Source organism: Chenopodium quinoa, unplaced genomic scaffold, assembly GCF_001683475.1.
Source record: "Chenopodium quinoa cultivar QQ74 unplaced genomic scaffold, ASM168347v1, whole genome shotgun sequence".
Classification (NCBI taxonomy): Eukaryota; Viridiplantae; Streptophyta; class Magnoliopsida; order Caryophyllales; family Amaranthaceae; genus Chenopodium; species Chenopodium quinoa.
The window spans coordinates 877,965-901,633 of NW_018743977.1; the positions used below are offsets into that span (position 1 = coordinate 877,965).

The 23,669-nt window shown below is 35.7% G+C and overlaps 2 protein-coding genes across 3 annotated transcripts; one reads left to right on the forward strand and one right to left on the reverse strand.

Moving 5' to 3' along the window:
* Nucleotides 1–5,361: 5,361 nt before the first annotated feature.
* On the forward strand, nt 5,362–15,267 carry LOC110689680 (WD repeat-containing protein 26-like). 2 transcript variants are annotated; one of them, XM_021866458.1, is made up of 5 exons: nt 5,362–5,499; nt 5,694–6,729; nt 13,049–13,150; nt 13,427–14,062; nt 14,739–15,267. In XM_021866458.1, exons 2-5 carry the CDS (start codon nt 6,007–6,009, stop codon nt 14,928–14,930), a joined length of 1,653 nt encoding a protein of 550 aa, XP_021722150.1. In that variant the 5' UTR covers nt 5,362–5,499; nt 5,694–6,006; the 3' UTR covers nt 14,931–15,267. The 2 variants fall into 2 exon arrangements, with proteins under 2 accessions (XP_021722150.1, XP_021722151.1); XM_021866459.1 differs by having other exon boundaries at nt 5,490–5,602.
* A 3,607-nt stretch (nt 15,268–18,874) lies between these two features.
* LOC110689848 lies at nt 18,875–21,754 on the reverse strand. Its single transcript, XM_021866681.1, has 6 exons — nt 21,480–21,754; nt 20,905–21,100; nt 20,427–20,851; nt 20,270–20,300; nt 19,902–20,184; nt 18,875–19,356 (listed from the first exon to the last, which is right to left on the reverse strand). The coding sequence occupies exons 1-6, from the start codon at nt 21,752–21,754 to the stop codon at nt 18,875–18,877; spliced, it is 1,692 nt and encodes a 563-aa protein (XP_021722373.1).
* Between the last annotated feature and the right edge of the window lie 1,915 nt (nt 21,755–23,669).

A 23,669-nucleotide genomic window follows, 5' to 3' on the forward strand; every position in this document is an offset into this window, starting at 1 on the left:
TCTTTTTTGTTTATTTCATGAATACAATTTAAGATTTTATTTCTTAATTATTTGAAAATTCATTATGGATGTGTATCTTAAGAAATTATAGCCCCCTGGGGAAAAAAATATCTACGGACATTATAGTTTCGATTTACTTCACAATTTATTTTTCAAAAAATTATTACCTTTTACATTGTCTAAAATCCACTTTAAACTATTAAAGATTTTATTTTCTATATGGCGATGACACTTTTCAAACTATGATTAATATCCATTTATTTTAAAAACACTAAACTCCAAAATTTACTCCATAATACTTGTAGAACTATTTGGGAGATACCAACATTCCTTTTTGGAGTTAAATTCCAAATTTGGTCTAATTAAATTATATCATGATAACTTGTGTATGTCACAAAAACACTTCGACATACATATATGCAAAATTTTGCCAAATATTCACTTTTTAGAGTATGAAGCATAACTGTAGCATTTGATATAGAGATGGAATATTTTTTTCTTGGAAGTTGAAGCTCAGGTATTTTTTTTTTTAGGGTTGTTAGGAGATATCATGTGATAAAAGGTTGGGTGTTTGTCATGTTATTCACCGCATACAAGGTATCAAATGCTCTATATATCTGTGAGAAGTAGAAAAGACATTCATCTACGTTAGGATTTTCGTTTTCTGGACTGCTATGTTGTTTGTCTTTTAAGCCCTATTAATTTTAGTGAACATTTTGAGTAAGCCAGTTCGACCCTCTGATAATTGGCCAAACAATCATGTTGCTAGATTGCATTTGGCAAATTTTAAGTAGTTAAACTAAAAAGCTATCAACCGCAAAGACCTCAATACTTTAGCATTGTGCATTGGAGAAATCTCATATTGGTTATGGATTATTATTCCATGTTTTCCCTCGTCAATTCTACCAAAGAAAAAAGAAAATACTTATATATATTGTGCTGAATGTGAGTCATTGAGTTCTCAATAAATGTGTAATAAAACTCATACAAACATGACTATGATAAGGGATTTTTTTAGGTTGATTTAGACCTCCTCTTAGTTTCACCCAATGCAAGCTTCATCCGGGTCCTGAGTAGATCACCCAGGTTCCTGAGCGACAGTCAAACGAGAGCGTGAATGCGTGACATCCCTAATATGACTCAATTTGGTTGAACACCCATTGTTATTGTGACTTACTATTTGAAAAAAAAAAAAAAATATCTTTGCATACTTTCTTATGACATGCATGCTACATATACATCACATTCAACAACAGATATAAAAGATAGTCTTGATTATCTATTACTCATAAGGTCAATCTAAGGCCATGTTTAGGTCACCTTATTTCATAACCTTATTATTTCAGATCAGATCAGAAAAAATAAGTTTTGAACATACTTTATTATTTTATGTGTGATTTTTTATCGCTAAATATATATCTTTAATATCGTAATGAAAAAACTATAAATTACATGCATATTAATAAAATATACATTATTACGAATGTAACAAGACCACACTTAATATATTTTTTCTTTATAGATTAGCGTTTATAAAAGGTCAAAAGTTTGGTAAAATAATCAAAAAATTAAATTTAATCGAAAAAATAAGTTCAGATCATATTAGATAAGTAAAAAATAATTAAGGTGAACTAAACAGGGTCTAAATCTTACAAGTACATATAGCTTTTGAACAAGAATAGTTGGATGCTATCAATGCTAACATATTTTAACTTTTGAAATAGCTTGAACCCATATTTTCTAATGAAAACTTATCTATTTTGGTTAGTTTACTACTTTACCATAGCTTGAACCCATTTTTCTAATGGAAACTAATTAGTTTGGTAATTATCATGAAACGATGGATAACAATAAGCAATGGCTCACAAACTTCAAAATTTCAAATAACCCATATACCAAGGCAATTAGACTAAGTCCTAATCTGTGTATATTACATTACAAATTTGTTATTTCCATACTTGTATTACTATACTGATATTTATTTATTTATTTATTTATTTATTTTTTTTTTTTTTTTTTTTTTGTTTTTGTTTTTGTGTCACTTGTATATCCATCAATAATTTCATAACTAACCGACTCAGGCGCATACTAGTCTCTAATTTGCCTTTTATTATTATTATTATTGTTATTATTATTATTATAGAAAAATAACAAAAACTTACAAAGTCAATCGATTTACAAAAAATTAGTGGGGAGCCGAGATACAATTTGGGCCCCCACCCCTCTAGCTATAGCGAACCCGATCCTGTTGAAGATGTGAGCAGCTGTACGAGCACCAATATCCAGAGTTCTAGCGAACGCCTGAACCCGCTTCAGCAACGCAACATCATCCTTCTCTAATTCCCCCAATGAAGAAAAGGAGAAAGAAAGAAAACCATGGCCAATAGCCATGCAACGCGCCCCATACTTGTCCCGCTTCCACTGAGCCGCAGCCGAAACAACACGACCAGGAACGAAGTCAGACAGCCCAAATTGAGTCAAAGGAGAAGACCCCGTCAAGTCAACACATACATCAAGGCCTATATCCCAGGAATAAAGCAACACATATGCTGGTCGAAGAGCCCCGTCGTTCCCTCCAGTCAACCCAACGTTAACCTCCTTTCTTATAGAAATCCCAGAGCGAAAAAAAATATCAACAAGGGTGTCACGAACAACGTTGTGTCGATGTTTAATACCCACCATCCCAGCACAAGACACTGCATGATCCCCATAAATATCCCCATCAAGAACCCTTGAGCAAGCAGAACATGGTGTCGAAATGGAGAACAAAGGAACACCCAACCGGTAGCAAAGAACACAACGGTAAGTCTTACCATTCATAGTCTTACCCAAACCTAATATCGGGACCGCTCGCAACCAGGCTAAAGTGTGATCCCCCCGTTGGGACTTCCATAAGGCAACCTGACGCGGAGATAAGGAGAAAGTGGATTCTGCAGATGCAGTGACCTTCGTGAAATATATATCTGCCAATTTCTTCATGAGTTTGGGGGTAGCGATCTCACTTGGGTTACTCATAAGGTCAGTCTCCACAATCCTATTAAAAAGACTAAGAGCACCATTGAAGGTCGGTCCTGGACCAACAATACCAGAATTGCGAAGAAGCGTAGCTTGAAAACCAGAAGATTGCAAACGTGACGCAAGGAAAGCATAGTGCCGAACATCACCCGCTAAATAGACACTCAGTCCACCATAAGCAAAAGGTAAGGTGGCAAGTTGTCATTGCCAATCACCAAAACCAGGGCTCGAAGTAGTTACAATGCGCTCCAAAGAAGCCCAAATAGCCACATTAAAAGAAGTCTGGGGCGCTTCAAAAAGACGAGGGGAACAAGTGCGCATAGCAAAGTAGAATTTGAAAACCCCAGTACACGCACGAAGAAGTAACAACTCACATTGGGGATCATCGAGCTTAGCAACAGCATCCATTAGCACAATAGTCTTCGACACTCTCTGCGAAACAAGCTCACCACAGAAAGAGGAATCTGCACTGACAGGACCACCAAGCAACTTAACACCATGCACAGGACGAGCAATATCTGGAGGAAAGACACCTACGAGACGGCTACGAGGGTCCTCCGAGGGCCAGAAAACTTCTGTTTTCTCAACGTTGACATGGAGGCCGAGACGAGGTCCCTCCGCCAAAATCAACTCCATAACTTTACCTACTACTAAGGTGTCACCAATAATAGTGTCGTCGTACGTCATCCAAATACCAAGCCTGCAAACATAAGTTAAAAGAATCCCTGATTCGGCACACCAACGAATGAACAACCAAAGCAAAAAGCAAAGGGCCAAGAGGATCACCCTGCTGCACTCCTTGACATGACCATAAGGCATGCTCCCCATAAAACAACCTGGTAGGAGAAGAGTAACAGAATTCAACCTAACGCGAGAGAGCTGGACAGCGGAGACGAACCTCACGCAACATAGCCGAACAATCAACCAAATTAAAGGCATTCTGAAAATCCACCAGCAATATAGAAAGACCAACATCACCACCACGAGCCTCAACCAAACGATTAATAGCATGAATAGCCTCACCACCCGCCGGCACCCCAACACCAAACTGAATACCTCCTAAATATGGACCAATTAAAGCAACACCAAACTCAACACCCTTTGAAACCAGACGCCTCCAAACGGTACCTACAACAATAGGCCGAATACCACCACCAGGCTTAATAAGTGGCGTGAGAGGAGCCCTAGCAATATATTCTCCGAACTCAGCAGGACATTTCCCAGCGAGAAAGAGATTAACCACCTGCGTAATAGAGTCCACTAACTCACCTAAAATAGCAACTGCAGCACCAAAGCAATCCATAAGGTCAAACAAAAAAGACAAAGTCATACAACTTACAGAAAATTAGTGGGAAGCAAAGTCATAAAACCTACAGAAAATTAGTGGGAAGCCGAGAAACAATCTAGGCCCCAACTCCTCTAGCTATAGCAAAGCCTATCCTAGTGAAAATGTGAGCAGCAGCACGTGCCCCAATGTCTTGCGTTGTCGAAACTTCTGAACCCGGTTCAGCAATGCAACAGCCTCCTTCTCCAATTATTATTATTATTATTATTATTATTATTATTATTATTATTATTATTATTATTATTATTATTATTATTATTATCTTTTACTACACCATATTCATTTTATACTTTCTTTCTTATTATTATTTTTTTTTTTTTTTTAGTTGGAACGGATACTTCTTTTTTATGTTTACAACTTCTTTGTAATCACTACCTATTTTTTCCCACCAACCATTGTAACTAATTAAGACCTTTAAATGTACTTTATTACATATAGCTCATGCACTACATAACCTAATCTATAGTACGAGTAACAGCTTACTTCGTTAATTATTTGTATTATTGATTGTTTTTTAAATGAACAAATAATGCATACGAGTAGTAATTAGTCTAATAATGTGCAACTATCAATCAACTCTTATTTGAATAACACAACAATCGCATGACTAAAAAACAAAAATTGCATCAAATAATTTGACAAAATATGCTTGAATATAGGAGACACCAATAGTAAAATGAGTTTAGTAGTACTTGAATTTTGTTTTATACTATATCTTGAAAATATATTTGGCAATATTATGTAATATATCCACCAAATTATTCCAGTACAATCAAATTAGATACGCGTTGGTGAATCACGCGGGCCCACCTTCCTATAAGTTTGACCTTCTTCCTTGACTCTTTTACACGGTAAGAAACTATTTCTTCACGCTACTGTAAGAGCGTGATGTCACGCGTACATTAAACGACGTCATTTTAACATGTCTAAGATTCTACATCCACGTGGCACCCTCGAACACAGCTGTCATTTAATAATGGTCACCTACAGGTAACGATCTCATTATCTTTCTCTCTCCTGATTTCTTAGGCTACTGAATCAGAAAAATGTTTTTTTTTTTTTTTTTTTGGGAATTTGAAAATCTAATTTACAAACTTTCTTAATCCCTAATTTCCTTAACTGCCCAATTATCTCCCAAGGTTAGTTTATTTTTTTGGTTTCTCATATTTGATTTACTTCAACTTTTGCGAATTAATGTAACTAGTTTTAACCGGAAGACCGTCTCATACGAGAATTTGCCGGGTTGAGTTTTTATTTTGTAATTATGATTATGGTATATGATTGAAGTATTGAATTATGTTTATGCTTATTTCTGTTTTTGTTTGTGTTTCAGGATAAAAAGCTGTAATCTTTCTGGGTTGATTGCTATCTGGGAATTTGAGATTTTTGGTAATTGTTATGATATTTGTTGATTAATTGTTGGTTTAATAGTATTTTGGGCATTTTTTGATTTGGGGTTGTTCTATTATTCATTATATTTCTGGGTTTATTGCAATTTGATCGGGTGAAGAGTTTGAGTTTTTATTATTTGGGCGTTTGGATTTGTTAATATTTATGGTACGAGTAGTTTCATTTTTACCTAGGAGAACGAGCAATTGGGTAGAAGTGATTTTGGAAAATTAGAAAACTGATGGCCAGATGTGGAAATGGGTATCTTTGAGTGTAGGACAAGGGAAAGTTCGCCGAAAAGACGAAAGATTTGCAAGAATTCAATGAAAACGGAAAATGATACATCTTCTAGGGTGCTCGGTTCGAAAGGTCTGATAAGGAAGCATGAGTTTGTGAGGATTATTATTCAGTGTTTGCTGTCATTGGGGTTTGCCAAATCTGCTTCTTGTTTAGAGTCGGAATCTGGTATTTCGTGTAAATCGAAAGAGTTTGAAGTTATTGAGTCGGAGATTTTGAATTCTAAGTGGGATGAATGTTTAAAGTTTCTTAATGGGATTAAGGAATTGAGTGATGAGACACGATCTTCGGCCTTGTTTCTTGTAATTAGACAGTATCTCATGGAATGTTTAAGTCATGGGGATGACTCAACAGCATTGGCTTTTCTACAAAAACGAGTTTCCTCCTTAAAATTGGGCACAGAAAAGGTTCATAACCTTGCTCTTGATATGCTTATTAATAAAGACGCAAGTGTCATTGAGACGAATGGTAATGTTTATGAGTTGCGGAAAAAATTGTTGGTTGAGTTGGAGAATTTGTTGCCCCCTCCAATTACACTGCCTGAAAGAAGATTGGAGCATCTGGTTGAAACTGTTGCTGCTTCCCAGATAGACTCTTGCTTGTACCACAATTTCTCAGGTGCAGTTTCCATCTACGAGGACCATTGCTGTGGTAGAGATCAAATACCGAACGAGACTCTCCAGGTGTGGCTCTAGCTGCTGTTTTGATTAGTTATTCTTACTTTGGAAAATCCAGATTATTTCTTAAGGTGAAAAATAAAAGATTTTTGAATTCTTTTTGTATACTTTTCAAGCTTGAGCATACCTGGTTGTATACTTGAAGGTATAATTTTTATTGTCGTGTAGCTATGTATAGCTTTTGAATTGGATTGGGCAATATAATGGAACTGTTATTAGGTGTATAGTAGAATTAATTTGCTCATTGGATGATCAGTGCCAATGTCTCATGCGTCTGGAAGTCATTTGTGTTTGTTTATTTGATAAGGAATTGGGCTTAAACAATTTTGAAGCTTATGAGCAAGCTCGTACTTGAACATAGTGGTCACCTTCTTTTATGCTCAATTGTTCTTATCAATTAGCTGGATGACCAGCTGGTCCATGATCATTAAAAATATCTTTTGAAATTACTATGTGGCTCATTTTTGTAGTCCTATTTAAGACCTCCTAAAAATTTTTGTCCAATTGTTGGGCTGTTATCAATCAAATGTATATAAACCTTTTGATTTAATAATACAGGGACATGTACGAGGTAAGAAAAGTTCAAAGTTGCTGTCTTAGATAGACTTATAATCATCTCAGTTGATTCAATTCTAGTATAGATGACCTTGACTAGGATGAGTGAAGTTTTTGTGTATGAGTTCTGATGAATAACAATTCTAATCATACATCTATATCAAGCTGAGCTTGAGAAATCTCTTCAGCTCAGAGGCTTGATCTTGACCTAGCTCAAGGTTGATTATGAGCTCAAGCTGCAAGCTAGGCTGAGCTAAATGATCCTGGACATGAGCAATGTAATACTCAACTATGTATACACAGTATGCATCTCTTTCTTGAATTTTAGTTTATACTCAGCTTTAGGGGTAAGGTGTGGCTTCCCTTTTTTTTTTTTTTTTTTTTGGTTATTGAGAAATGTTAAAGAAAACAATACAACAAAATACAGGAGTTTCAACCCTTGCTTTTGACAGAATTTATGTACGTGTGGTTAGATTTTGAGTAGGGACAAGTAAGATGGAAGAAGAATCATGAGAGCTATAGAAGGTTCACTACTAGAATCCATTTATATGGGGTGTGAGAAAGTACAGTTAATCCTATAAATGAATGCCATAAACTTCCTTATATTTATTTATATATTTAATTTTTAATCAACTACCTTTTATATTTTTTAACTTAAATAGCTTCCTTTTAAGTCCAAAACAACAAGAAATTGCTGCTACAGTGCTACGTACAAGATTTGTCAAAAGCTTTGTGATATGGTCACATATCCTAATTTCACTGGCTGACTTTTTAGATTTTTCCTTTCCCGGCTTCCCATCTTTTGACCTCCCCCCTACCTGCCTTTGCTCCGATAATCATCCCCAATCTTACATGCATTAAACATTTATGCAATCCAATTGAATAAGACCCAAATTCATAGCATTTCTAATCTTAAAATGCAAGACTTTGACTCACTGTCTACCCCAGAAGTTCCTTTTATTTTCATATTTATGCGTCTTTTTTGTACAATCATACCAAAAGTTGTCTTTTTTGTAGTTTCACTTGCAACTTTATTTTCAATCTCAAGTTATCATTAATCCAATTCAAATAAATGTAACTAGATCATCCTAATTATTAAAAAAAAAAAAAAATCCTAAAATCATTGCAAGATTTTATCCCTTTTTTCCCCTTCAATCATGTGGGTTTATTGATTCAATTTAAATGGCTAAAGAAGTAAAGAGTGAATAAAAGAACCGATAAGAACTTGGAAAGAGGCGGATGAGGTCATTAGAGAAAGGGATCACAGAAATGATGTGATTTGGGAGTGGTTAGGTCGAACTGGGAGTAAAAAGATAAGGGCATAATGGGATGATCAATTTATTGGTTAAGTGGCAGCAATTTCTTGTCGTTTTAGACTATGAAGGTAGTCATGTCTGTAAATAATTATTAAATGTAATTATCTGCACTATTGAGTGTAGTTTTCGGCAGTTTTTGGCTTATCGTATTCCAGATCCTGTATGAGCACCACGGTCCGTGAGGCATTGACATATTGTCCATGAGGTATAAAAGGGAGTATTTTTATTCATCTATCATTATGTGGAGTTAAACCCCTCTCTCTCTCACTAAACGTATTGATAGTTTCCAAGTAGGGAATTTTGATAGTGCCTACTTCCCAATGGTCAAGTGGTGCATTTAATGTTGAGCTGCTTATATGTTTTCACTGGAGTTGCATTTTAGCATGATGTATCTTGTTTATGAGCTATAGAATAGGCAATTAGTTAAAGCATTTTGTAATCTGACTATTAATTTTCTTGCTGTGTGATGTTGCTAAATTGTATTTTTGTGCAATATTACAATATATGATCAGTAACTAGTTTTAGTTTATACTTTTTTTTCATAAAGATTTTGGTATTTCTTTTGGACTAACAGTGATTCAGTGAACCTTGGTTGGAGTGTACTTAGTGAAGTAATATGGAGACTGGAATCATTTATGAATGTCTGATTCCACATATTGGTCGTTGATATATTGATTGAATAAATTTTAGATGACTTGTGTATTGGTTGTTTTTTTTATTTTTTTTTTTCAGATAATTTAAAGCTTAACAATTTAAAAACCGATTAACATGTCAGATATAATATTCGTACTGTAGATACAGTGAGCATGTGGTAATATGATGATCTTGCTATTAGACGTGACAGCGTAAGGATAGATGTGATCTCTTTGATAGTTCCATACAGGCCCCTTTTCTTGTTAGTAAATTGGGAGGAAGAAGGATTATAAGTTATGACTCTGTCATAGCTGAAATATACCTTTGATGGTTTGGCTCTCTTTTATAAAAAACTTAAATTTCTACCCATGGATCTTCAAATGTTTTTCATTTCTAACTATAAGTTCATCATTTCAGTTTGAAGGTGGATGAAACCCTACCTTTCCTTTTTTAAGAAGATGTAAAAGAGAACATAAGAATGCTTTTATAGTTGTACATTTGAAGTATGTTTTAAACATTTCTTTTGATTGTATACATTTATACAGCTTCAGATTGTTTTCTTTTTATCTATATCTTATGAGACCTGTTATTGGTGTTCTTACTTGAAAACCTATTGCGGATTACTTGGGTATAAAAAATTTAAAGTGATGCTGTTGATTGTTCTTGGTTTGGTTATTCTCTGTGAAAGGCAAAGATACAAGTTTGACCATTACATATGGACCAAGAGTCCGACCAATTGACCATTGTCAATATACCAAGTGCTCTTGCTGCCTTATCTTTGTCATAAATCATCAGTGACTGGTGCTTTTTGAATTTTCTTTTGTTCTGCTGTGGAAGAGATCAATTAAAATACTTTTTTCAGGAACTGATTGTGTAACTGGTAAAAATTTGAGCATACTATCTTTGTAGTGAACTAGTGACAGTTATGTTGACAGAGAGGTCCAATGGCTTATTATTCCAGATGGTATGTTGTTTTGAATTCTAGTGGGAATAACTTAAGCTGATGCATATAAATTGCCAATTTCCAGCCCCTAATGAGATCAACATTTGCCTTTACCCTTTTTTTAGTATCTTTTATGACCAAGACAGTAAGAGCATTTTAGAGGTTATGTGCTGAAGCGTTGAGACGCTTGATCTCAATCCTGTATTCACCAACCTTTTAATCGAATTATTTTGGAAGATCAACTTATCATCTGATTGCAAATGGTTTGGAGCCCAGCTGAGATAGGTTTGCTTTATGCTCTATTTTTTCTCGTTCGTTAGCCCTTTAGATGACTTGGAAGTTTGGTAAATCAACTCTAGTGCTAAACTTGTATCACCAACCTTTATGCTCTATTTTCTCGCGTTCATTGGCACTTTATGCAATCCTTCAGTGAATCAACGGTCTTTGTATAATGACAGGAGCAATCCTTCAGGGGTCTTCTTTCTTTACTGTTTGCTTCTCATTGTGTTACTTTTGCTTGTTTATTTTTTGAAGCTCTACTTTCTCCGTTAGGTGGTTTATAGGAGGATATAATTTTTTATGTATGTCAATATGTGATGCTATTTCTTTGTATTATTGATTTTGGACTTGAATATCATATTAATTGAGGGATGAATCCATATTCAATTCCAAGTGATAATTTTTGTATGATGCACTTGCGCATGGTATTTGGAATGTTATTTTAGCAGTGTGGGAGACGATGAGGCAGGGGTGATCATCTTGGATGGGAAGAGTATGCAAAGTTGTGAGGTCTTCCGATATCTGGGATCTATTATTCAAAAGGATGGAGCATTGGATGGAGATATAGCTCATAGGATCAAAGCGGGTTGGTTGAAGTGGAAGAGTGCGACGGGTTTTTTTATGTGATCCAGGCGTACCCCATAGATTAAAGGGAAAATTCTACCGAACGACAATAAGGCCTGCTTTGTTATATGAGACAGAATGGGGCTTTAAAGCATTGTCACGTGCATAAGATGAATGTGGCGAAGATGTGTATGTTGCGATGGATGTGTGGTCATACAAGAAAGGATCGGTTAAGGAACGAGATAATAAGGAGAAAGTAGGGGTTATATCGATTGAGTAAAAGATGAGGGAGAATTGCTTAAGATGGTTTGGCTATGTAAGAAGGAGACCAAGTGACGCTCCGGTTAGGAGGCTTGAAGAATTGCAAAGTGTTGGGATCGCGAGAGGTAGGGGAAGACCTAAGAAAAGTTGGAAGAGGGTGATTGAGAGTGACATGAGTGCTTTGGGGATTGAGGAGAATATGATGTTGGATAGGGCGGTGTGGAGGGAGAAAATTCAAGTCAACGACGTGAATTGATTATATATACTTTTTAAATTTATTTTCGTTTTTAATTTTATTTTAAGCCCACCAATGTTTTATGAACTGTATTGTTTTCCTTTGCTAAAGCTTTCTCAAACCCTATGTTTTCAACTTGAACGTTTTAATTATTCTTGTAAAACTAACTTGACTTTTATTCTTGATTTTCTTTTAAAACTCACTTAATTTTTCTTAAATGCTCTTTCGTTTACTCACTTTACTCACCTTTTCTCAAACTCTTTTAAATGATGGTTTTGTTATGTCCGTTTTTTTTTTTTATACTGTGCGATTCCTTATGACGTTTCATGTTAGCCGACCCCAAATCATTTTGGGACTAAGGCTTTGTTGTTGTTGTTGTTGCACTTGCGCATGGTATCTAGTTTCATTGTATGGAAATTGATGATGACCAGCTGAACTTCCTGTTGCATTGCTGTGGAATTGTTGCCAAATGCCAATGAAAACTTGGTTTGTATTGAAGACACTGCTGAATTTCTATTCACAGATTGTAGCTCTGAATTGAAAGCTTGGGTACTGCTTGAATTGGATCTTTCTGGGTCATTTAAGCTATTGTGAAATTACTATATAGGATAGATTTACATCTTATCTGGAAATTGTATTTCAGTAAGTCTGAACTTGTCTAGATACATTTGATGCAGATTTAAGTACTGCTTTCTTTCAATAGTAGTACTTTTCCAGCCACCTTATAAGGTTGTATTGCTCAGGTTTTTTACCTGATTTATTCTGAATTGTTTCCGCTGACCAGAGTGACTACTACAAAAGTATGAATAGCTGTTAAACAATTTGTAAACTCCGAGAGGCTGTCCTTGATTAATTGATGTGTTTGCTCTGTAGGAAAGCATTTGATGCTATACTATAATTAATGGGAGTCCGTGTGCTATTTTTATATGATGTTAGAATAATTCAATAGGATAATAGAAGTTAAAACTTTCAATTAGGTTATTCTCTTAAATTTTTTCCTATAAGGTCTTAGGAAATTGACCTTTCTGCTTGGCAGAGGCCCAAAGGTATGGTAATTCATTTTCTGAGGTGAATTTTGTTATCTTTATATAAATTCTTATTAATTTGAGCCAGGCAAAAGAAAGAATTCGTATCTCTCCAAGCTTCTGATTTTTCTTAAATTAGATCTCTGAATGAATTTGTTTTTCATCCTTAATTAAGTGAATTGGTAATATTGGCATTCCCTTACTGTGAAGCGTAAGAGCTGTCGACTTCCTTTTTCATGATGAATGTAACCATAAGAAGTGCATGATGGAGTTAATACTCTTAGTGGATCATTGACATAGAGACAAAGACATAGGTGATCATAGAACCTATGCTTGGCTGCTTTCTGACAAGTGCTGCCAGTTAGCTACTAGCTTTCTAAATTTATGATGTGTGCGCAAAAGTGACCCTACAAGCCTTTTTATATATGAAAAATATAGAAGTATAATTATCTATTGTTAGTTTATTATCACATAATAACTAATAAGCAGTGAATCTTTTAAAATGATTTTGCAGATTCTTACCGCCCACAAGAATGAAGTATGGTTTGTGCAATTTTCTTATAGTGGGGAGTACTTGGCTTCATCATCAAGGGACTGTACTGCTATTATATGGAAGGTATCTTGCTTTCATTTGTAACTTCATTACATCTAATATTTGGTTAGATGGTAACTTGAAGTTCCATTTATTTTGATTTCTTTTCGTGCATAGATCTGAGACTTTCCAAGTGAATCTGATGACCAATTCTCAGTTGATGCTAGGGCATGCCTCTTCTAACTATAAGTGGGAGGAAGATGCAATGCTGCCTCACCTGAAATGAAAACCTTTTCTTTTCTGCTTGTAAGGGATCTTTATTTTCTAAGTAGTTTATAGATGATTATCCAACTTTTGTAGGTGGTTGATGACGGTAAATTCACAGTAAAACATGCATTGCAGAGCCACCAAAAGGCAATATCTTTTGTAGCATGGAGCCCAGATGACACTATGTTACTTACATGTGGCAATGTAGAAGTTGTTAAGCTATGGGATGTAGAAACTGGTGTGTGTAAGCGCACATTTGGCGATCATGGTTTCATAGTAAGCTCATGTGCTTGGTTTCCTGACTCGAAAAAGCTTGTGTGCGGAAGTTCTGATACTGAAAAGGGAATCTGCATGTGGGACTGTGAGGGGAATGAGTTAAGGGCATGGCGAGGAGCGAGGATGCCCAAGGTGCTAGATCTTGCAGTGACCTCAGATGGAAACCATCTCATCACTGTTTTCTCGGACAAGGATATTCGGATACTGAATGTGGTAACAAATGCTGAGCATGTGATATCAGAAGAGCATCCAATTACATCACTTTCAGTTTCAGCAGATGGCAAGTTTTTCATTGTTAACCTTAATAGTCAAGAGATCCATTTATGGGATGTAGAAGGAAAATGGAGGAAACCATTGAAGTACACAGGACACAAGCAAAACCAGTATGTGATAAGGTCCTGTTTTGGTGGTTTCAACAGTTCATTTATTGCCAGTGGTAGTGAGAATTCAGAGGTATTGCATTCTTTCCTGGCCCTTAAGCTTTTTCCGTCTTCCTTACCCTATCTTTGAAGTAGGTGATATTACCCCTTTATGTTTTGCTTTTCATGAATGGATTTTCTAGTATTTAGCAATTGATTAGGAAAATTGATCCCTTGTACTACCCAAGATTAGTAATTGTTCGAGTTATATTAGTGGATAAAGGACATTATATAGATTTAACCTAGTGTTACTCTATTTGTCAATAGTTTGTGATTAGGACCAAGAATGACATGGTAACCTCGGTAATTGGCTGTCAGGTAATAAATTTGAAGACTCCAGCAAGTAATGTGAAAATGCAAGTACTGAGGGAAATAAAGTTATGGTTTGGTTCTAAAGATATTTTAGAAAGAAAAGGCTTATGTGTATAAATATAACTATACTAGAGGGTTGAACTTGCTGACCTTTTTAAAGGGGGTTTCCTTCTGAGTTTCCAAGTTACTGAAACCGGAAACGTGTCCTTCATGAGAACTTCCATACATCATATATCAGTAGCTGAACAGCACATCCAGACTTTTCCTCCTTTTACTTTGTCTGTGTGCTCAACTGAGTTTGTGATCTACTTGCCATTTAGAATGGTCTAAATCCTAATTTTCCTTTCTGTGAAAGAAGAACCAGACGTGGAATCTTAGTTTTATTTTCTGATTTACAGGTCTACATATGGAATCGCCAGAAGTCTGAACCAATTGCAATTTTATCTGGGCATTCAATGACTGTAAACAGTGTAAGCTGGAACCCTAGAAATCCTCATATGTTGGCTTCGGCAAGTGATGATCACACCGTTCGTGTATGGGGACCTGCCAAATCTAAAGCAGACAAAGTTTTGGTAAATGAAAGTTTTTGAATAAGAGATCCTGCAGCGGCATCCCTGCCTGATGTATATAACCACATGGTAGTTTTTACTTTCTTTCAATTGGATATTATTTCTATTCATTTGAATTTGTAGGAATTACCCTCAGTTTTGCTGTTACTGTTTTGTATATATATTATTACCAGTCTTCCATCAGGGTTCCTGTTACACCCGAGCAGTTTTTGAAGGGAATGACAGTAAGAGATGATTCAGATTCGCCTGAATCCTATTTGGTTTTCTATTGATAATATGAAGATATTGTTATGCCGTTTATGAACTGTTGAGTTTGTCTTCAATGTGTGTGCAGTTGTGCACGATCTAATTTAAGCTATAGCCTGCTCTTGCTTCTGCACTCTTTTTGTTCGGTAGCCACTTTCTCAGGCTCCTTTCGTCTCTCTGACACTCTGTTCAGTGTCGACCGATTTCCTTCCATGCTCTAAATGTGAGTGTAAATAACAAGACTATTTTGATGTGAATTAGGGTATTACAAAATAGTGAAATCAAAATTAAAAAAAAAAGGAGGGAAACTGAAATTCGAACTCATGGCCCGAATCATCACAAGACAAGTATAGACAACTTTTTATAAATTTTAGGAATTTTAGAACATAACCTCAAAAAAACCAAATTTTGATTATAACACCACAACAAAAAAACTTTTATTATAATTCCACAAAAAAAACCAAAAAATTGGTTTCACCACCACTTAACTTTGTCATTCAAAAAAACCGTTAAGTGGGCTCCACACAACACACGTGTCAATCAACTATTGGATTAAAAAAAAAGAAAAAAAAAATTAAAATAAAAAAGAAAACCCCCTGCCAGCCCCTCCCCCACTCCCTTCCCCACTGGACGACCTCCCCCAAACCAGAAACCACCAGCCCCCCTCCCCACCCCCAATCCCACCGATACTCAACCTGCAGTCCCGAAACCACCCAGCGGCCCTCGAGATCCACCCCAGAGCCCCCGAAACCCACCCCACAGCCACCTAAAACCCACCTCACCTACCTCCTTACAGCCACAAACCACCCCTAAAGCGCCTCCTCTCCATTTCTCCCACCCTAAAACACGCCCTACCACGGTCGTCACCCCAACCTAGCCCCCATCGATGTCTCCCCGACCTTAATCCGTCGCCGACCCACCCAGACCCAGCCCCTGACCGCCGAGTGTTTTTAATTTGCTGTGGTTGTGATTTGCGGTGATAAGGCATGGTTAGGGTGGTTTTTGGGGAGGGGGAAGGGAGGGTTTCGCCGGTTTTGGTGGGGCAGGAGTGCCGGCGGCTTGGGTTAGGCAGTTGGCGGTGGGGGTCAGGTGGTGCCGGTGGTGGGGTGGGCTGGGTTAGGTTGTTTAGGGTTTTTTTTGTCTTTATTTTTTTTATATATTTTTTTAATTTTTTTAAACCAATAGTATAGTGACACGTGTTTTTTATCCAATAAATGATTGACACGTGTACAATGTGGGGCCCACTAACGGTTTTTTTGGATGGAAAAGTTAAGTGGTGGTGAAACCAACTTTTTGGGTTTTTTTTGTAGTGTTATAATCAAAGTTTTTTTTTTTTTTTTTGTAGTGTTATATCAAAATCGTGACAATTTTTGGGTGTTATTTTCTAGTTGTATTTAAATTTTACTAATGTACTATGGAGTGTAAATAATCAAGACTATTTTGATCTGAATTAGGGTATTACAAAATAGTGAAATCAAAATAAAAAAAAAAGAGGGAAACTAAAATTCGAACCCATGGCTATTTTACTAATGTACTATGTACTTCTTCAAAAAAACACAGTTTTCGAATTACTACTACTCTTTCCTCTCTTCTCTATTCTCTCTAAAAAAAAAACCCTAGTCTCCATTGTTAATTTTGAAGGGGCTTTCATCGGTTTTTACCGGTAGAAAGCCCCAACTTTGTTTTTTTAGTCTTTTTTGTTTGTTATTTTAGGTTTATAATATTTTTCCCCTCAAAAGAAAAGGTTTTTAATCTCCTTTGAAAGACAAGATTTTTTCGATCTCCTTCGAAAGACTAGGCTTTTCGATTTTCTTCAAAAGACAAGGTTTTTCTCCTCTTTTCGAGGGGGAATTTCTTTAGCTTTAAATCCGGGATAATAGATCTAATGGATTGCCGTGAAATTGTTTCGTTGGTGAAAAATTATGAGGGGTCGCAAAGGTTATCAATTTTTCAAATACGATCAGATGAATCCGATGGAAATCTTCCTCACGACTACAAGGGATTATTAGATTATTATCTCTCCATCAAGGCTATATTTTCCAGCGATATAAGCGGGAAATGTTCCACATAGCAAGATCTGCTCGACGATCCTTGTTTTAAGGAAGGAAATTTTTATTTGATTCAAATTATGTATTTGTTAAATTCAGTTGTCTTTATAGATGTCGTATGACTTTTAATTAATAAATTAATTTTACTATTCAAAAAGAAATAAAAATGTACCTCTTCGAAAAGTTGTATACAACATATATTTTACATTTATAGTTTTTATACTCCATTTTTATTGTGAGAGAAAGTGACCAGAAAGGAAGATAGTTTTTCATTATTGAATGAATAAAGAGATGTGTACATTGAGAGTATTTATACTAGCTGTAACAAAATCTTCCTACGTGGCATGTGTATTGATATCAGCAACATCCCCCCTCAAGCTAGGATGCATAGAAGGATCAGGTATCACTAGCTTGGACTTAAGCTCAGAATGCTGGCTTACAGGCAAGGCTTTAGTCATTATGTCAACCAATTGATCAGTAGTAGATATATAGGAAAGCTCAATCAACCCTTCCATTACTTTTTCCCTGGTGAAATGACAATCAAGCTCAATATGCTTGGTCTTTTCATAAAAGACATGATTCCTCCCTATATGAATGACGCTCTGGTTATCACATCTAAGAGTCACAGGCTTCAAATTCTTACACCCAACACTTGTAGCAACCTGACTAACCAAGTGGTTTTAGAAGCAGTTGCTGCCATCGTCCTATATTCAGCATCACTAGAACTTTTAGAAATAGTTGACTGCTTCTTAGATTTCCAAGAAATAGGAGAATTTCCCAGTAAGAGTACATAGCCAATTATAGATCTTCTGGTGGTAGGGCAAGCAACCAATATGAGTCTGAAAAAGCCCGAAGAGTCAAAGTATCAATTGCTCTGAGTAGAATACCCTGTACATGAGTATGAGCAATGTATCTTAAGACATGCTGCAAAGCTGTGACATGAGGATTTCTAGGCTGATTCAAAAACTGACTGAGAGTTTGGACTGAATAGGCAATGTCAGGCTTTGTGTGTGACAGAAAATTCAATTTCCCAACTAGACTTTTGTATAATTTTGGATCGAAATAATATTAACCAACATCAGCTTGCAACTTTAGATATGTAGGAAGGGGAGTTTGTGCATCCTTAGAAACATCCATTTAACAGTCTTGTAGTAACTCTTTGGTGAATTTTTTCTTAGTCATAAGAATGCCAGAAGATAAATGACTGATTTCAATCCCTAGAAAGTAATTTAATAGCCCTAAATCCTTAATTCTGAATTTAGAGTGCAAATAACTTTTAAAGAAATCAATTTCTTTCTCATCAGATCCTGTCACCATTATGTCATCCACATAAACAACTGCTATTGTAAAGAATACATCTGTCCTTTTTGTAAATAGAGAATAATCTTTCTTTGACTTGCAGTAAACCATGTGTATCAATTCTGCAGTCAACTTAGCAAACCACTGCCTGGAAGCCTGTTTCAGACCATACAAGGATCTCTTCATTTTACAGACAAGATTATCTGTATTCTTCATCCCTTCAAGAACCTTCATATACATCTCTTCTGCCAATTCTTTATGTAGAAAGGCATTGTTTATGTCAAGTTGATGGAGTTTCCAGTGATTACTTGCAGCAATAGAGAGAATACACCTTATTGTTGCCATTTTAACAATTGGTGAAAAAGTCTCCAATTAATCTATGCCATATTTCTGAGTAAAACCTTTGGCAACCAACCTTGTTTTCAGCCTTTTAATTGCTCCATCTGCTTTTAACTTTACCTTGAAAATCCATTTACAGCCAATGGGCTTCTTTCCTTTAGGTAAAGGAACCAATTCCCAGGTTTCATTTGCTGTCAAAGCATCAATTTCCTTCTGCATGGCCTTAACCCAACTAGGATGCCGAGAAGCTTCAAAGTAACTCACTGGTTCACTAACCTGAGTAATTGTATTGATTAATGCTTTTGCTTCAGAAGGAATGAACTCAAACCGAACCAAGTTGCACCAGTGTTCTGTCACATTGTCAGCTATGTAGACAAAATTACCAAAATGAGAAGGCCATTTCCTTGGTCTTGTTGACTGTCTAATAGGGACATAACTAGTTAGTGTTTGTGGTTCAGAATGTGGGCTTTGGGTAGGAGAAGGTTCAGGAGTAGGTTCATTTGGTATAGAAGTATCTGTTAGAAAAGAGAAGGGTTCAGGTACTTCAAAGTATGTGTCCAGGTCAATTGGTATGTCTATGGGTAAGAAAATAGGTGTTTTTGATTTGGATAAGGTTGGATCATAGTGAAATGGTAGATGTTTTTCATAGAACATTATATCTCTAGAGATAATGATTTTGTTGTTCTCAAGGTTCAAAACTCTGTATGGTGGATAACTAAGTAAAATGCAAGGTGAAGCCCTGGTATCAAACTTAGATCTGTAACCCTTAAGAGTGGATATATATATATATATATATATATATATATATATATATATATATATATATATATATATATATATATATATATATATATATATATATATATATATATATATATATATATGTAACACAAACATCCAACCACTCTTAAATGTTCTAAGTGTGGCTTTGAACCATTCAGTTTTTCATAAGGTGAACTGAATCCCACACTACTCAATGGCATTCTGTTTATGATGCGAGTGGCACACAAAAAACACTTTCCCCAAAATCTCACTAGCACCCTTGACTGTAAATACAAACCTCTTGCAGTTTCCAAAAGGTGTATGTGCTTTCTTTCAACCCTTTGATGCACTATCCCTTTACCATGGAACAAATGTAATATTTCACCTTCACAAAGTTCCTTTGCATTATCAGCTCTAAAGCTCAAAACTTTAGTATTGAACTGAGTTTCAGTCAAAGTAACAAGATTATTCAAAACAAAAACAACATCACTTTTATTCTTCATTAAGAAAGTCCAAGTATGTCTTGAAAAATCTTCAACAACAGTAAGAAAGTAGCTAAACCCTATATGGACCGCATGTATCTACATGCAACAACTCAAAAATCTTATTTGCTATAGAAGAACTAGAATGAAAAGGCAACCTAGTCTGTTTTGCCTTATGACAGACCTGACATACAATATCATTGCCAACTGTACAACTAAAATTGATATTCACCAAATGCAATTTATTAAAGGAATGTGACCTAGCCTAAGATGCCATAACTTGGCTTCTTCTGAGCTAGATAACAAAGAAGTGTTTGGAGCAACAGAATTCCCCTACATACAAGCCAGAACTCAAACTACCAAGAACCAAGGACTGATTCGAAGTTGTATCCTGAATTAAGCACTTATCATGAGTAAATGTGACTTCACAATTCAAATCCTTACACAATTTATGTGTAGAAACCAAATTAAATTTGAATCCAGGAACATGAAGCACATTTTCCAGCTGAATACCATTGTCAAACTTAACAGTACCAATGTGATTTACTACCACCTTTTTCCCATTAGTAATAGTAATAGTATTAGGAAACTTGTCAAAAACTCTAATCTCACTAAATAAATCAATGTTAGAGCATATATGATCAGTAGCTCCACTGTTAATTATCCAGCTAGAATTAGAACAAATTATAAGGCAAGTACCTGCAACATAAGCTCCTGCAATAGACTCAGACTGTGCAAGTGAACCTCCTGAGCTAGCAATAGTATCCTAAATTTGCATATACTTCATGAAATGATATGAGTAGTTTGAGTATCACCAACATCTGAATCTTGTGCATCATCATCATCATCTTGCACAATTGCAGCCACCTTCTTGCCTTTGAACTTGTTTCCATGACTAGGTGAATAGCCATGGATTTTGTAACACTTATCCACTGTATGACCAGGAAACTTCCAATATTCACTAAAGAATGGACTTGGCTTTTTGTTGTTATCCACAATAAATTGTGAGCAACTCCTGAATTATGAAATTGTGGTCTAAAATTAGATTGATTCCTTTTGTAATCTGCAGCAAATGCCATTGAATTGATGTTCTCATCAGATAAACTACTCATCTCTCTTTGCTTTTCTTCTTGAATTAACAATATGTAAGCTAGTGAAATAGGCGGCAATGGCTGCATCATCAAGATGTTTGATATGGTATTTGAGAACTTGTTACGTTGTTCAGTTTCATCAACAATTGAACAAGTCTCTTTTCCTGTTGTTGCTTGAGAAATGTTGAGTCAAAGAGCATGTGCAATTGTTGCAGGAACAAGTAGGTAAGGGATTCATTTCACTAATCTGATCCAATATAGCCTTGATTTGAGTAAAGAACTCAGCAATTGAAGTGTCCGGACCTTAATTGATTAAGCTCTAAAAGCTTTTGCTGCAGTGTGAATAGTTGTAGTCTAGAGGTTTGAGAATATCTTTCCTCCAAATCTTTCCAGATTTCTCTTGAAGTTGTCAGATATAACACACTTCTTGCAATCGAATTATCATGTGATCTCAGAATATAAGATATGATTATAGCATCACATCTCTTCCAAGCTGAGAAAACATCTGTAGAAGCTGGTTTAGGAATATTTCCATCAATAAAACCAAGCTTAATCTTAGCAGAAAAAGCAATCATCATACTGCGCTTCCATTGTTTCTGAAATTAGAGATTGGCTAGTGTTTTCTGAAGGATGTATGAAATAAGGACTAGTAGGATCTTGTGTAGGTTGAAAAATCGAATTCTCAGGCATATTGAATCATGAATCAAAACAATTATCAATCAAAGAACAATAATCTGACAAAAAAATATGGATATAACAGTAAAACTGGAGATAATATTATCAAACTCTCTAGATTAAACCGCAGAATTTTGATCAAAAAACTCAGGAAAAACTCAAATTCATACCCGAGAAACCGGATTCAGAGTAGAAATGCTCAATCTTACCATTTTATCATTTAACAATGAATACTACTATATATGACTTCATATATACTCATTTTGTGTACCATTAGAAACATACAGAGTAAATAGTACCATTGGAGTTTTAATAATAGTACCGTACTATTAGATTCTAGATTAGTACATCCAAATTTATGTAGTACATAAAAAGAAGGTATTATAATATCATTATACTATCTAATTGTACTATTTATTCACTTGATGGTATCTTTCTTATAAAAATTCCATATTATTTATAGAAATTATCAGCTATATTGCTATGTAAAGGTACATACAACACGGTACACGGGTATGTACCTCTTATTAGCGCATTTAGTTTAGAGCCCAATATATCTCATTTTCCATGGGTGCATATTTTTGTCATCACCTTTGAAAATGTTAGCCAAATGTCACATGCTGACTAATTACCCTAGTTTTTTTGCACGCGTGTCCACTAACTTCACACTAGTGTTTAAGGTTAATAAGATAATTTTATATTATTTGAGAGAGTGTGTTTACAAAATGCTTGGATGGTTTGCAAATGAGGGGAGACTCTCTATTTACAGGCCTCTCAAGTACAAGTATTCTAGAGAATTCTTAACCTTCTCAAATGAAGCTAACCTTTTTAGAAACTTCTATACAATTCTATGTACAAGACTCATATATATACAATATTTCGGAAAATTCTACACAATCTAGCATTAGGGCTTAGGCTATGTACAAGAGTTTCCTAGAAAGCTGTAGAACCTTCGAACGTTACGTTTCTTGATCTGTACAATCTGGATGTTTTCGAGCCCCGTATTGGAAACTCGACGTCATCATGATGTTCATTGACCCGAAAATGGTGGATCCCCAAGCTTGGGCTCATTTGGACTTCGTTCGGGCCCAAATAGGCAAACAACCCATTATTATGTTATTGCAGTGTTCAATAAATACAGAATATAGCTTTATAGGGTGAAGGACTCCACTGGCATTTCCCTAGTCACAAATGTTACTTAGTGCCAAGTCGACCACATGACGCTAGTGGCGTGTGGGACATGAGTCGTGACACAGAGCTCTAGCATGCCAATATAAATACTACGGGGTACGTATATTATTCATCTAGCCTATATATTTAATCGTCATTCTATCTTGTACAACCCTCTTTTGCTAACAAGCAAGCTCCTTCTCCACTTCCTTAATTCGCCTTTTTTACCTAACCAAAGGTGAGTTACTGAGGCCTGAGGGTAGCCTAGGAAGCAGGATCTTCAAAATGAAAGATCTTGCTATGCCTTTGATTTCGTATTGTTATTGACGGACGTATGAAGCAAAATTGGCGTTTGGATTAGGGCACATTTATAGTAGTGATTTTTGCTTCATAATTTATGGCTGTAAGAAACGAATGATCTAATAAGATTACTAAATTGGTGGGGCACTATTAAATTGTTATTCAATGCGTATCGTTTTTAGAAATTTTGCCAACAATTATCATTTAAATGATCACAAGAACTACCACAAAAACATTGTGGCCGAACACAATTGTCTTCAATTTCGCTTTTTTTTTTTTTTGCGTGTTTGGAGAGCTACAACGCCCACAAGGGCGAATGTTGAAAATCGATCTCATAATCCCCTAGAT